The sequence below is a fragment of the Salvelinus alpinus genome, chromosome 1 (genome assembly GCF_045679555.1).
Source record: "Salvelinus alpinus chromosome 1, SLU_Salpinus.1, whole genome shotgun sequence".
NCBI lineage: Eukaryota > Metazoa > Chordata > Actinopteri > Salmoniformes > Salmonidae > Salvelinus > Salvelinus alpinus.
The window spans coordinates 15,328,035-15,343,713 of NC_092086.1; the positions used below are offsets into that span (position 1 = coordinate 15,328,035).

The window sequence follows — 15,679 nt, forward strand, 5'->3', positions numbered from 1 at the left end:
ACACACACACACACACACACACACACACACACACACACACACACACACACACACACACACACACACACACACACACACACACACACACACACAGAGAGAGAGAGCGTTTAAAAAAATACAGCCTAAAAACATATTAAGACCGCATGTCCTCCTGGGAGCCTTTAAAGGAGATAGCTTGTATCCCAAATGGCAACCTATGTCCTATATAGTGCACAACTTTGGACCAGGACACATAGACATATATAGGTAATAGGGGCGCCATTGGAGACACACCCATACTTCAGTAGTCTGGGTTCTGCAGCGAGAGAGAGAGAGAGAGCTCATCACGATTTCGCATGCTAGTTCCACAAAACAGTGTTCGCTTTGCACATTGACAACCTTTTCCCCTTTAGTGGGTTTCAAATGGAGCTGAATAACTGCCAAGCAGGCAGGGAACAAAGAAATAAAAGAACAAGGACTCGTTGTTCTGTACAAACTGGCATCGCGGCTGTAAGATACTTCCTGGGCCTGTATGTCTCAAGAGTCTCAGAGATAAAGAGTACTGATCTTGAATCAGTTTAGTGGGTCCATATCTTGAGGATTCATCTTCTGTCACATTGGCCACAGAGGCCAGTTGTTATGGGTAAGAGTTGTTCCTGACCATGTGACCTGAACTGGCCAGTAAAATCGCCTGGTCCTACAGTACTGTACTGGTTACAGACATAAACCAATCACCTGGTCCTACAGTACTGTACTGGTTACAGACATAAACCAATCACCTGGTCCTACAGTACTGTACTGGTTACAGACATAAACCAATCACCTGTGTGTGTCTGTGTGAGTTCTGTATTTTGTCTTATAAAGGAAAGAAGTTGAGTTGATCAGGACAGTATCAGATTTGTGGTTGTTCTCCATCTCCAGAATGGCCTCTCTCTCTGAGACACTGACCCGTTCCATTTACCCAGAATGGCCTCTCTCTCTGAGACACTGACCCGTTCCATTTACCCAGAATGGCCTCTCTCTCTGAGACACTGACCCGTTCCATTTACCCAGAATGGCCTCTCTCTCTGAGACACTGACCCGTTCCATTTACCCAGAATGGCCTCTCTCTCTGAGACACTGACCCGTTCCATTTACCCAGAATGGCCTCTCTCTCTGAGACACTGACCCGTTCCATTTACCCAGAATGGCCTCTCTCTGAGACACTGACCCGTTCCATTTACCCAGAATGGTCTCTCTCTCTGAGACACTGACCCGTTCCATTTACCCAGAATGGCCTCTCTCTGAGACACTGACCCGTTCCATTTACCCAGAATGGCCTCTCTCTCTGAGACACTGACCCGTTCCATTTACCCAGAATGGCCTCTCTCTGAGACACTGACCCGTTCCATTTACCCAGAATGGCCTCTCTCTCTGAGACACTGACCCGTTCCATTTACCCAGAATGGCCTCTCTCTGAGACACTGACCCGTTCCATTTACCCAGAATGGCCTCTCTCTCTGAGACACTGACCCGTTCCATTTACCCAGAACGGCCTCTCTCTCTGAGACACTGACCCGTTCCATTTACCCAGAATGGCCTCTCTCTCTGAGACACTGACCCGTTCCATTTACCCAGAATGGTCTCTCTCTCTGAGACACTGACCCGTTCCATTTACCCAGAATGGCCTCTCTCTGAGACACTGACCCGTTCCATTTACCCAGAATGGCCTCTCTCTCTGAGACACTGACCCGTTCCATTTACCCAATTAATTTAAGGCATAGGTCACACAGAATGGATGCAAAAGTCCTAAAGAGGAGTTCAATTAATTGTGCCTTAGTCTGTTTCCCAAATGGCACCCTATTCCCTATGTGGGTCCTGGTCAAAAGTAGTGCACTATTTAAGGAATCAGGTGCAATTTTGGACACACCCTTTCAAGTTCTACCCACTCTTGTGTCAACAACCTATATCTGTGAAGCGTTGCCCATTCCCTACATAGTGCACTACTACTCCCTAACAAACAACAACCCTATTCCCTATATAGTGCACTACTACTCCCATACAAACAACAACCCTATTCCCTATATAGTGCACTACTACTCCCTTAAAAACAACAACCCTATTCCCTATATAGTGCACTACTACTCCCAAACAAACAACAACCCTATTCCCTACTTAGTGCACTACTGCTCCTTTACAAACAACAACCCTATTCCCTACTTAGTGCACTACTACTCCTTTACAAACAACAACCCTATTCCCTACTTAGTGCACTACTACTCCTTTACAAACAACAACCCTATTCCCTACTTAGTGCACTACTACTCCTTTACAAACAACAACCCTATTCCCTACATAGTGCACTACTACTCCTTTACAAACAACAACCCTATTCCCTACTTAGTGCACTACTTTTGACCAGTGTTAAAGGGGGACTAGGGTATATTTGAGACACTGACAGCGATAGATTAGCAACACTTTCTGTAAAACAGTAGATCCAGTTGTTATTTCTTGCAGACCCCCTCCTCCTCGCCCCCCCTCCACCGCCTCCTCCTCGCATCCCTCGCCCCCCCTCGCCCCCCCCCCTCTCAGAAGAGGGTGCACTTCTTGCAGACCCCCTCCTCCTCGCCCCCCCCTCTCAGAAGAGGGTGCACTTCTTGCAGACCCCCTCCTCCTCGCCCCCCCCTCTCAGAAGAGGGTGCACTTCTTGCAGACCCCCCTCCTCCTCGCCCCCCCCCCCTCTCAGAAGAGGGTGCACTTCTTGCAGACCCCCTCCTCCTCGCCACCCCCCTCTCAGAAGAGGGTGCACTTCTTGCAGACCCCCTCCTCCTCGCCCCCCCCCCCCCTCTCTCAGAAGAGGGTGCACTTCTTGCGCCTCTTCTTGATTGGCGGCGGGCACAGGACGGCCCGGATGGCCTCGTCGAAAACGGTCTTAAGTCCCCTCTGGGTCAGGGCTGAGCACTCCAGGTACTTCACCGCACCTGCAGGGGACAGGAGACAGCTAATCAGAGAAGGGGATGAGGACAGACACACATCCAATTGGTCAGTCAGAAACTTGGGACTCAAAATAGGTGAGTTTAGACACAGGTGAACACTGGAGCTCAAAGAAGCTGTGAGAAACACATTCAGACACACGACATCCTCGCTCTCTTTCTCAAACTCAAACACCCCCCTCCTCCACAGACACCCACCGATCTCCCGTGCCATGGCCAGGCCCTGAGGGTAGGTGATTGGGGACAACTTCTTGTCCCTCAGCCTCTCAATAGTGTCCTTGTCGTCCCTCAGGTCCAGCTTCGTGCCCACCAGGATGATGGGGGTGTTGGGGCAGTGGTGACGCACTTCCGGGTACCACTGTTCAAGGTCACATAGAGGTCAAAGGTCAAGGGTCAATTTTCATTTAATTTTAACCTTTATTTAACTAGGCAAGTCAGTTAAGAACAAATTCTTATTTACAATGACGGCCTACACTGGCCAAACCCAGACGATGCTGGGCCAATTGTACGATGCCCTATGGGACTCCCAATCATGTCCGGTTGTGATACAGCCTGGATTCGAACTAGGGTGTCTGTCGTGATGCCTCTAGCACTGAGATGCAGTGCCTTAGACCATCATTGTAAATAAGAATTTGTTCTTAACTGACTTGTCTAGTTCAATTTAAAAAATGTAATAAAAATTAACCCTTGACCTCTATGTGACCTTGAACAGTGGTACCCGGAAGTGCCACTGTTAAGATCATTAAGGTCAAAGGGTTATAAGGTCTTTAAAGGTCAACCTACATAAAGAGGTTGTGGAGTTGGGCCAACAGCCCAAACAGCAACATGAATAAACACAATGTAACACTGTACAATGTGGTGCTGACAATATCAGTGATATTACCATTACTGTTATTTAGCAGGGTGATAAAGACACTCACCTTAGCTCTGACGTTCTCAAAGGAGGCAGGGCTCACCAGAGAGAAACATGTCAAGAACACGTCCTGTTCGGACAATACACAGAAAAAAGACAGTGTATTAAACAGGCTAATTAAAACAACAAACACTGCATGAAAAAAATGCATTGGACTCTGTGATTTCTGTGACTCAGTGACTCTCTAGGTTCTGAATAGAAAAGGACAGCAGCTGAAGAGACTAAAGGGTGCGTTGGACTCTGTGATTTCTGTGACTCAGTGACTCTCTAGGTTCTGTATAGAAAAGGCCAGCAGCTGAAGAGACTAAAGGGTGCGTTGGACTCTGTGATTTCTGTGACTCAGTGACTCTCTAGGTTCTGTATAGAAAAGGCCAGCAGCTGAAGAGACTAAAGGGTGTGTTGGACTCTGTGATTTCTGTGACTCAGTGACTCTCTAGGTTCTGAATAGAAAAGGCCAGCAGCTGAAGAGACTAAAGGGTGTGTTGGACTCTGTGATTTCTGTGACTCAGTGACTCTCTAGGTTCTGAATAGAAAAGGCCAGCAGCTGAAGAGACTAAAGGGTGCGTTGGTATTCAGAGCAGGTACGGTAACCTTACAGAGGGGCTGGAGGAGTCTGGAGCTGGGGCCTCGCAATGCAACACCAGTGTGTGTGTGTGTGTGTGTGTGTGTGTGTGTGTGTGTGTGTGTGTGTGTGTGTGTGTGTGTGTGTGTGTGTGTGTGTGTGTGTGTGTGTGTGTGTGTGTGTGTGTGTGTGTGTGTGTGTGTGTGTGTGTGTGTGTGTGTGCAGGGGTTCCTCTGGACAGGGAGGCAGACAGAATGTATTAATGAGGCAGACAGGATGTATTAATGAGGCAGACAGGATGTATTAATGAGGCAGACAGGATGTATTAATGAGGCAGACAGGATGTATTCATGAGGCAGACAGGATGTATTCATGAGGCAGACAGGATGTATTCATGAGGCAGACAGGATGTATTCATGAGGCAGACAGGATGTATTAATGAGGCAGACAGGATGTATTAATGTGTTATAACAACACCACTCAGTAATCCTGGTGGTTGGCCTGTCACTGTCACTGGTCTGACTATTATATATTTTATATTTTATATTTCACATTTACATTTTATATTTAATTTATATTGGATTTGGGTGAAGGAGACGCGGGGGGACTTGGGCAAGTTTCTGCGGGGAGTGCAGAGCTGTTGGCCGGGGTAGGGGTAGCCAGGTGGAAAGCATGGCCAGCCGTAGAAAAGTGATTATTGAAATTATCGATTATTGTAGATTTATCGGTGGTGACAGTGTTTCCTAGCCTCAGAGCAGTGGGCAGCTGGGAGGAGGTGCTCTTATTCTCCATGGACTTTACAGTGTCCCAGAACTTTTTGGAATTAGTGCTACAGGATGCAAATTTCTGTTTGAAAAAGCTAGCCTTAGCTTTCCTAACTGACTGTGTATATTGGTTCCTGACTTCCCTGAAAAGTTGCATATCACGGGGGCTATTCCATGCTAATGCATAATGCCACAGGATGTTTTTGTGCTGGTCAAGGGCAGTCAAGTCTGGAGTGAACCAAGGACTATATCTGTTCTTAGTTCTACATTTTTTGAATGGGGCATGCTTATTTAAGATGGTGAGGAAAGCACTTTTAAAAAGCAAACAGGCATCCTCTACTGACGGGATGAGGTAAATATCCTACCAGGATACCCGGGCCAGGTCGATTAGAAAGGCCTGCTCGCTGAAGTGTTTTAGGGAGCGTTTGACAGTGATGAGGGGAGGTCGTTTGACCACGGATCCATTACGGACGCAGGCAATGAGGCAGTGATCGCTGAGATCCTGGTTGAAGACAGCAGAGGTGTATTTAGAGGGCAAGTTGGTCAGGATGATATCTATGAGGGTGCCCATGGTTACGGATTTAGGGTTGTACCTGGTAGGTTCCTTGATAATTTGTGTGAGAATATGACTATTCTCCTCTCTGGCTGGGATGGGTGGAATGCTAAAATAGCCCCCCTAATCATTTTCTCTGAAGCAGCAGCCAGGCAGGCAGGGAGCTGTGTGTCTGACGGAGCCGCCAGATAACGAGGAAAACAGTGGAATAACAGGAAACTGTGTGGAGAATGAGTTAAGCAGAACCAGGAAGACACAAGATGGAGGATGTGGAATGTGTATGAGTGATAATGAATGAGAGATGTGAGTGAGTGAGTGAGTGAGTTAGTGAGTGAGTGAGTGAGTGAGTTACCGTCTGTGGATAGGACAGTGGTCTGAGCCTGTCGTAGTCCTCCTGTCCTGCAGTATCCCACAGTCCCAGATTAACTGGTTTCCCATCTACCATCACATTGGCAGAGTAGTTGTCAAACCTGAGAGGACAGGATGTTGTTCAGAGAAGTACACACACACAAACAGGCATGCACGCACACACACACACACGCGCACGCGCACACGCACACGCACACACACACACACACACACACACACACACACACACACACACACACACACACACACACACACACACACACACACACACACACATACACACACACCATTATTGTAGTGAAGCTTCATGCTATGATACTCACACTGTGGGGATGTATTCTCCAGGGAAGGCATTGGTGGTATAGCTGATGAGAAGACATGTCTTTCCCACCGCTCTGAGAGAGAAAGAACGAGACATTTACTTTTGTTTATAATCTAGTTCACTTGCTTTGGCAATGTAAACATGTGTTTTCCATGCCAATAAAAGCCCTTAAATTGAAAAATGAATTGAGAGAGATATATATATATATATATATAGAGAGAGAGAGGATATATATATATATAGAGAGAGAGAGAGAGAGAGAGAGAGAGAGAGAGAGAGAGTAATCAAATCAATAAATAAAGGCTAAAGGCTGTGTATGGTTGTTTGGCAGTGTGTGAACACAGACACTGTCCTACATAGACTTTTGGCTGGGGGGCACATTGGCAGACCACAGCTGCCTTGCTATGTTGTTGTCTTAGGTCTCTCTTTATGTACTGTTGTGTTGTCTCTCGTCGTGATGTGTTTGGTCCTATATTTTTATTTTAATCCCAGCCCCCGTCCCCGCAGGAGGCCTTTTGCCTTTTGGGAGGCCGTCAATGTAAATAAGAATTAGTTCTTAACTGACATGTCTAGTTAAATAAAGGTTCAATCAAAATATCAGAGAGGGGGTCCTGCTGTCTGAAGACTCCACATCATTACCTGTGTGTGTGTTTGTGGACATGTTTAACCATACTTGAAGACCACCATACTTGAAGTCCTTACAAGAATAGTAAACATTTGACCAACTGGGGACATTTTGTTGGTCCCCACAAGGTCAAATGCTATTTCTAGGATGGTTTAGGGTTAGAGTTAGGTTAAGGGTTAGGAGCTAGAGTTAGGATTTAGGGTTAGGAGCTAGGGTTAGATTTAGGGTTAGGAGCTAGGGTTAGGAGCTAGGGTTAGATTTAGGGTTAGGAGCTAGGGTTAGATTTAGGGTTAGGAGCTAGGGTTAGGAGCTAGGGTTAGGAGCTAGGGTTAGATTTAGGGTTAGGAGCTCAAATCAAATCAAATTGTATTTGTCACATGTGCCGAATACAACAGGTGTAGACCTTACAGTGAAATGCTTACTTACAAGCCCTTAAACAACAATGCTTTAAGAAGTTAAGAAAATAAAAATAAAAGTGTTAAGTAAAAAATAGATAAGTAAAAAATTGAAAATAAAAGTAACAAATAATTAAACAGAAGCAGCAAAATAACAAGCGAGACTATATACAGGGGGTACCGGTACAGAGTCAATGTGGAGGCTGTATACAGGGGGTACCGGTACAAGGTCAATGTGCGGGGGCACCGGTTAGTTGAGGTAATTGAGGTAATATGTACATGTAGGTAGAGTTAAAGTGACTATGCATAGATAATAAACAGAGAGTAGCAGCAGCGTAAAAGAGGGGTCTGGGTAGCCCTTTGATTAGCTGTTCAGGAGTCTCATGGCTTGGGGGTAGAAGCTGTTAAGAAGCCTTTTGGACCTCGACTAGGGTTAGTTTTAGGGTTAGGGAAAATAGGACTTTGAATGGGACTGAATTACGTGTCCCCACAAGGTTAGTTGTACAATATTGCGCATGTGTGTGTGTTGCCCATCCCCTAAAAAATCCTCGCCAGGCCCCCCACACCCCTGTTTAGCTACGCTATACAGTCCAGTGCACCCTACCACCACACACTACCCAAGATCTACGCCGCATCCGCACCGCATCACAATGTAGCACAAGTCAAATAAACCTGTCTTTCAAAGATGTCTATGGTAGAAAGGCTATATAAAGACGGTATATCGCATAGGTGCCCATGCCCATCCGTAGCCCGTGCCTTTGTAGGAGCTGGCTGTGTAGGTGTGAAAGCATTACATCATTTAATGAGTCTCAGCCAAGACCTCCCAGCGACATTTCTGCAACTATGCACATATTAATGTATATTTCACAATTTTGCTCAAAAAACCTCCCCGACAAATCTGGGTTTCCAAATGTTGTTAATCCGAGAAGCTTTAGTTAGTTATTGTTTTTCTATTTCAATGAAACCTTCAAATAGCTTTAGCTCAATTTCAGACAGAATATTTCACACCCGAACTTATAATGTATTGTGCAAAACCTGGCGGAAAATTTGGCAAATAACCTGAAATCACAAAGTAGGCTAACAAAATAAAAATGTAATTGCTAAACATCCATTTCACGCTCACGCACTGACGAGAGAGCGGATTCTAGAGAACTGAAAGCCGACCCATTCAACCCGCTATAGCCCCAGCCCTTACTGCAACAATTGCCCTCACAGACTCGAAAAAGGACACATTTTCAGCCTAAACACAAACAAAAGGTCTTACCCATCGCCCACCACGACGCATTTGATGGCCTGCATTTTGCAGAGGGTGGTGGTATCCAACGACTGACTTTTCCCTGCGTTTAAAACGGCAAATTGTTTATCATTTCTGATATCGCTAATAATAAGTGAATTGGTACAGCTCCTCGCGACCAGGCTGCAGCAGCGGAGGGGAGGCAGTGTCGAATCCCGGCGGAACCTCCCGGAAAAGACCGAACGTGTTTAAAGGGAAAGTTGTATTTTTCCCGACAGCAGTTGAACTCTGTAGATGACAATGTGTTCATCCCAAATCACACCCTATTCCCTATGTAGTACACTACGGGCCCAAGAGGTTCTGATCAAAAGTAGCGCACTGCATAGGGATTAAGGGGCAATTTGGGACATATCCCATGTGTCCAGTGGGTTCCTCTGTAGTGACTATGTGCAGAGTTATGGTGATGAAGGACTTCAGAATGGACATACACACAGAGAGAACGAGACACACCTCAAACAAACCATCAATAACCACAGTTGACACAATTTGTAACAATGTATTTGTTTTATTGCTTGACCTGCCATTAGGACAACCTAAACCAAAATGATTATAACTGAGCACAAACAGTAAAGCAAACCTGGTACAGTCATAATCATCATCATAATAATAATAAAATGGTCCTCTGGTCACCCTATTCCCTACATAGACGACTTCGTTTGACCAGAGCCCTCTTCCTCTTCCCTAAACAGACACCCTATTCCTGACCAGGGCTCTAAAGTAGTGCACTATAAGAGGAAAAAGGATCCATTTGGGACACACCCCGCAGGCCTTGTCAAACGTCAATGAGAGCTTGAAGGTCACGTCCCGAATCACCACACTTTTTCCCTCTCCTGAAGTGTGCAATTGCACACTTTTTTGTTGTTGCATGGATTTAGCAATGCTGGAAACTTCCCTCCTCCCTCCAGCCAATGCTTATACCAATCCCATGCTTTTAAATCTACGACAGGGAGTGTGCAAGCCAAGTGGACACTATGTGAGCAAGGAAGAGAATTGGGACGTAGCCGAAGAATGGGAGCACTAAACAGAGTGGGCCCAATCCTAAACCAAAAACCTTGACCCCTATTCCCTACTCTAGATAGGAAAGGATTGGATAGGTACAAGCCATATGGTAACAACTCCGCCGTGCCCTCTGATAGGATAGGTGGAGTTTTGAGCCACCTCGATGACACCGTGCTGCCCGTCTGCCCCTGGACTTGCTCCAGAGACCACCCTCACCCTTCCCCTCCGACAGCCTCCCTCCGATGACCACTCAAGCCATGAACTTTCCGACCCTCTCATGAACTTCCATCTCATGAACAATGTTGTTTTCTAAATTTCTAGTCTTTTTTTTGTGTTGCTTTAAAACACTTTGAGATTCTTTATGTAATAATGAATAACACTATAAGAGTTTAATAAATTATTATATTGCTGATACCCATCCAATCCTCTCTGTTCTGCACTAGTGCCCAAAGGGTAGGATGTAGGAATAGGGGCTAGGGGTTGATTTGGGACACACAATATTACTCTAAACCAGGGGTGCACAGCTGTGGTCCTGGGGGCCATCTGCAGTGTCTGCTGCTTTACTTACTAACCTTTTAAAAGGTGGCCTCAGCGATATCGCGTAGATGCAGACCGTAAACAGCACAGTCGATCAATTTCCACAACTAAGAGCGTTGAAGCACGAGGCTCAACTTGTCCGCTGTTTTGGTGCCCTGGCTACCACTCTGAAGTGAACACGTGTACATGCACAGATACTGTGTGTGACTGTGTGAGAAGAGAAGTGTTGCATCTCGCTCATCTTAGTATCTGCAGTGTTGCTCGTGGCAACATCATTTCACAGAGTCTAACTTTAAATCACAGACTAATTTTGACCTGGGCCACCAGGTGTGTGTGTGTGTGTGCACTCAATCCAATCAATGATATTACTTAATCAATTTAGTGCCAGGGACAAATGAAAACCTGAGCTGTGGACCTCTGTTCTATAAGCCCTGATCACATGACCGAAGGCAAAACTATAGTCAACGTCTCGGACTGTTTGGATTCTGGTACATAATGCACCTTACAGTTATGGTACTTCCAGTGGCTGTCGCACACAGACCCTGGTAAAGCTATAATGGTGATTGTTGTTAGTGTGTCAGAAACATCTCACTGACCGGTCATCTACAGACAGAACACTGTAGTTAGTAAGGTTTCAGAATGACGCTAACTTTCCCAAGTTTTCCCAGAACTCCAACCAGGAAAATAACCAGAATTTTACAACCCTAGTTGTTAGAGTGAATGAATGATCTACAAATAAATTAAAAACATGGAATGAGACACAAACCACTAAATATAAAAGGGATAGAAAGGTGTTTGACTCTCTGATTGGAACTTAACGCACCAAATCAGTATGTGAGAAAGAGGACAATAGCCACCCATTCTAGATTCCCCCAAGTCCTCCCACTGCTGGAGTTCTAGATCCCCCCAAGTCCTCCCACTGCTGGAGTTCTAGATTCCCCCCAAGTCCTCCCACTGCTGGAGTTCTAGATTCCCCCCAAGTCCTCCCACTGCTGGAGTTCTAGATTCCCCCCAAGTCCTCCCACTGCTGGAGTTCTAGATTCCCTCCAAGTCCTCCCACTGCTGGAGTTCTAGATTCCCTCCAAGTCCTCCCACTGCTGGAGTTCTAGATCCCCCCAAGTCCTCCCACTGCTGGACTTCTAGATTTCCCCAAGTCCTCCCACTGCTGGAGTTCTAGATTTCCCCAAGTCCACCCACTGCTGGAGTTCTAGATTTCCCCAAGTCCTCCCACTGCTGGAGTTCTAGATTTCCCCAAGTCCTCCCACTGCTGGAGTTCTAGATTTCCCCAAGTCCACCCACTGCTGGAGTTCTAGATTTCCCCAAGTCCTCCCACTGCTGGAGTTCTAGATTTCCCCAAGTCCACCCACTGCTGGAGTTCTAGATTTCCCCAAATCCTCCCACTGCTGGAGTTCTAGATTCCCTCCAAGTCCTCCCACTGCTGGAGTTCTAGATCCCCCCAAGTCCTCCCACTGCTGGAGTTCTAGATTCCCTCCAAGTCCTCCCACTGCTGGAGTTCTAGATTCCCTCCAAGTCCTCCCACTGCTGGAGTTCTAGATTTCCCCAAGTCCACCCACTGCTGGAGTTCTAGATTTCCCCAAGTCCTCCCACTGCTGGAGTTCTAGATCCCCCCAAGTCCTCCCACTGCTGGAGTTCTAGATTCCCCCCAAGTCCTCCCACTGCTGGAGTTCTAGATTCCCTCCAAGTCCTCCCACTGCTGGAGTTCTAGATTCCCTCCAAGTCCTCCCACTGCTGGAGTTCTAGATCCCCCCAAGTCCTCCCACTGCTGGAGTTCTAGATCCCCCCAAGTCCTCCCACTGCTGGAGTTCTAGATTCCCTCCAAGTCCTCCCACTGCTGGAGTTCTAGATTCCCTCCAAGTCCTCCCACTGCTGGAGTTCTAGATTTCCCCAAGTCCACCCACTGCTGGAGTTCTAGATTTCCCCAAGTCCTCCCACTGCTGGAGTTCTAGATCCCCCCAAGTCCTCCCACTGCTGGAGTTCTAGATTCCCCCCAAGTCCTCCCACTGCTGGAGTTCTAGATTCCCTCCAAGTCCTCCCACTGCTGGAGTTCTAGATTCCCTCCAAGTCCTCCCACTGCTGGACTTCCCCCATCAGATGTACTAGGGATTCATGAGGGCCATCAACCACTTCAGTCGGCAAGTTATACAAGAAGCAGTAGCCTAGAATAGCTTACTACTTCATTTTACTGTGGCCTCCATGAGAGAACATAGAAAACCATCAACTAACATTATTTCAACATTGGGTGCAGGGCATCAACTAGATACACTGTGTGTGTCTGAAAAGGCACCCTATTCCCTATTAAAGTGCACTACTTTTGACCAGAGCCCAATGACACCCTATATAGTGCACTACTTTTGACCAGAGCCCAATGACACCCTATATAGTGCACTACTTTTGACCAGAGCCCAATGACACCCTATATAGTGCACTACTTTTGACCCGAGCCCAATGACACCCTATATAGTGCACTACTTTTGACCCGAGCCCAATGACACCCTATATAGTGCACTACTTTTGACCCGAGCCTATGACACCCTATATAGTGCACTACTTTTGACCCGAGCCCAATGACACCCTATATAGTGCACTACTTTTGACCCGAGCCTATGGGGCATATAGAAAACAGAATGGCATTTCAGACACGCACACAGCCTGACAAATAAAAAAAAATCTAATTTATTAACACAATACACCAAGGACAGTTGAACAGTAAAAATGTAAAAACAGCAGAAATCCATCAACCATGAGATGTAGCAAGGCCAAGTCCATTCCAGCCTGATACTAGTTCAGCTGGAAACGCTTCATCCAGGACAACACACCATGGTGACATAAAACACTGCATGCCTCCAAAATGGCACCCCTAGTGCCTATATAGTGCACTACTTAGTCAAAGGCAGTGCACTATATAGGGAATAGGGTTCCATTTGGAACACACACGTCCATAACAACAGATTGATTCAACAGTTACTTTCAGAGGACTAGTCTATACAGGACTGATTTGTATCCAAATCGCTATACATCACAGTTTTGATGGATTCCTTTATAATTTCCATGAAAATAACAGCAGTAACACGTTGGGTAGCGTTATGCTGGAGAGGGAAGGGAGTCTTAGCGCTAACGCTATACTATATAGTACATTACAAAATATTCATCAAAATTCTAAAATGGCAAATGTCCAGTTGACAACAATATACTGTATTTGTGGATTAGAACAAACATGGGTTTTTCCAAAAAGACAACAAAAAAAAGGTTCAAACTAAAAATGGTTAGATAAATGTTAGACCCCAAACATTGAAAACACTCGACTCCATGATGGTATGGAACCGGAATCCATCTGGTTCTAATTGTGAATTCTAAGAGAGTGTCGATAGAACGCAACCAGGCACTTCTCAAAGATAGTTTATAAACTGAGGGTTCAGTCTTGTAACTAACACTTCAATGAAGGGGTGGAAAAACAGCTGTTTTCAGAAACAGAACACTATCTTTATCAATGTGTTTGACATGGGAGGTGTTTAGGAAGCTGGATGACACTGGACATGTACCATCCACGGGATGAAACACTACTATTACACCAACCAGGGTTGATATCAGAACGGTCCACATTCTTGATTCAACTAGAGGTTGAATTAGCGTTGAGTTGTAACATGCTTTCCTCACAACCGTCACCTGTTATAAAACCTATTATTTAGAAGCTAAATGGACACGTAGCACAGAGTGAAATACTGAACATCCCTTAAGACTGATCAACTTGACCCTGGTCAGAGTAACTTGACGTTCTGCTGTCTGTGACCAGTAAACAGGCAGAGTAGACTAAACGTTGTTTTCCCTTTCCTGAACGGAGCATTTTAAACACGCCCAGACACAATGACACGTATAAGATCTATCCCAACGACCGGGGTGGGGGAGGAGAAACAAGATGGGAAAGGGAGAGAAAGGGGGGTAGAGAGAGATAGAAAAACTTCCAATAGGGAGAGAGTAGCCACACCACTGGACCTGGGACACCCTCCCTCAACCTCATGGTGTAGAAACCACAGCTTCTTAATACCCTCAAAGAACATTCCAGAAAACAACTATAAAAAGGTAAGTATAAGAACACAGATCAGCCTTTGGTGGATATCTATTCAAAACAACATTTCTCTAAAGATGGTCTCCCAACCCCTCCCTCCCAAGTCACTTTAGACTTGTCCCAGACATTAAGAATGTCATGACACAATATGCTTAATGTCATGACACAATATGCTTAATGTCATGACACATTTGCGGTTCCAATTCACTCCTTCTCTCTTCCTTACAAGTCACAAAGGACCATTTCTTTGTGACATCATGGCCCCTGGGTGTTGTCCATTGTGAGCAGATTCTTGGTGTGTCGAGTCCACACATTACAAGGTCTTCTGGATCCTAACCAGGACAGACTCATGGTGTGTCGAGTCCACACATTACAAGGTCTCCTGGATCCTAACCAGGACAGACTCATGGTGTGTCGAGTCCACACATTACAAGGTCTTCTGGACTTTAACCAGGACAGACTCATGGTGTGTCTAGTCCACACATTACAAGGTCTTCTGGATCCTAACCAGGACAGACTCATGGTGTGTCTAGTCCACACATTACAAGGTCTTCTGGATCCTAACCAGGACAGACTCATGGTGTGTCGAGTCCACACATTACAAGGTCTTCTGGACCTTAACCAGGACAGACTCATGGTGTGTCGAGTCCACACATTACAATGTCTTCTGGACCTTAACCAGGACAGACTCATGGTGTGTCGAGTCCACACATTACAAGGTCTTCTGGATCCTAACCAGGACAGACTCATGGTGTGTCTAGTCCACACATTACAAGGTCTTCTGGATCCTAACCAGGACAGACTCATGGTGTGTCTAGTCCACACATTACAAGGTCTTCTGGATCCTAACCAGGACAGACTCATGGTGTGTCTAGTCCACACATTACAAGGTCTTCTGGACCTTAACCAGGACAGACTCATGGTGTGTCGAGTCCACACATTACAATGTCTTCTGGACCTTAACCAGGACAGACTCATGGTGTGTCGAGTCCACACATTACAATGTCTTCTGGACCTTAACCAGGACAGACTCATGGTGTGTCTAGTCCACACATTACAATGTCTTCTGGACCTTAACCAGGACAGACTCATGGTGTGTCGAGTCCACACATTACAAGGTCTTCTGGATCCTAACCAGGACAGACTCATGGTGTGTCGAGTCCACACATTACAAGGTCTTCTGGACCTTAACCAGGACAGACTCATGGTGTGTCGAGTCCACACATTACAATGTCTTCTGGACCTTAACCAGGACAGACTCATGGTGTGTCGAGTCCACACATTACAAGGTCTTCTGGACCTTAACCAGGA

General features: G+C 46.0%; 2 protein-coding genes across 3 annotated transcripts in view; both read right to left on the bottom strand.

Annotated features, from left to right (window-relative positions):
- Positions 1 to 2,793: 2,793 nt before the first annotated feature.
- Positions 2,794 to 8,906, bottom strand: rac3a (Rac family small GTPase 3a). The gene is made up of 6 exons (XM_071392321.1): positions 8,719 to 8,906; positions 6,436 to 6,507; positions 6,096 to 6,213; positions 3,872 to 3,934; positions 3,150 to 3,309; positions 2,794 to 2,939 (listed from the first exon to the last, which is right to left on the bottom strand). Exons 1-6 carry the CDS (start codon positions 8,751 to 8,753, stop codon positions 2,809 to 2,811), a joined length of 579 nt encoding a protein of 192 aa, XP_071248422.1. The 5' UTR covers positions 8,754 to 8,906; the 3' UTR covers positions 2,794 to 2,808.
- A 327-nt stretch (positions 8,907 to 9,233) lies between these two features.
- The window catches only part of prkar1aa (protein kinase, cAMP-dependent, regulatory, type I, alpha (tissue specific extinguisher 1) a), a gene marked incomplete at its 5' end in the record, with an annotated part of 10,694 nt that continues 4,248 nt past the window's right edge, over positions 9,234 to 15,679 (bottom strand). For both annotated transcript variants that reach the window (XM_071392341.1, XM_071392333.1), the window contains 1 exon segment: positions 9,234 to 15,679. This exon segment is cut by the window's right edge.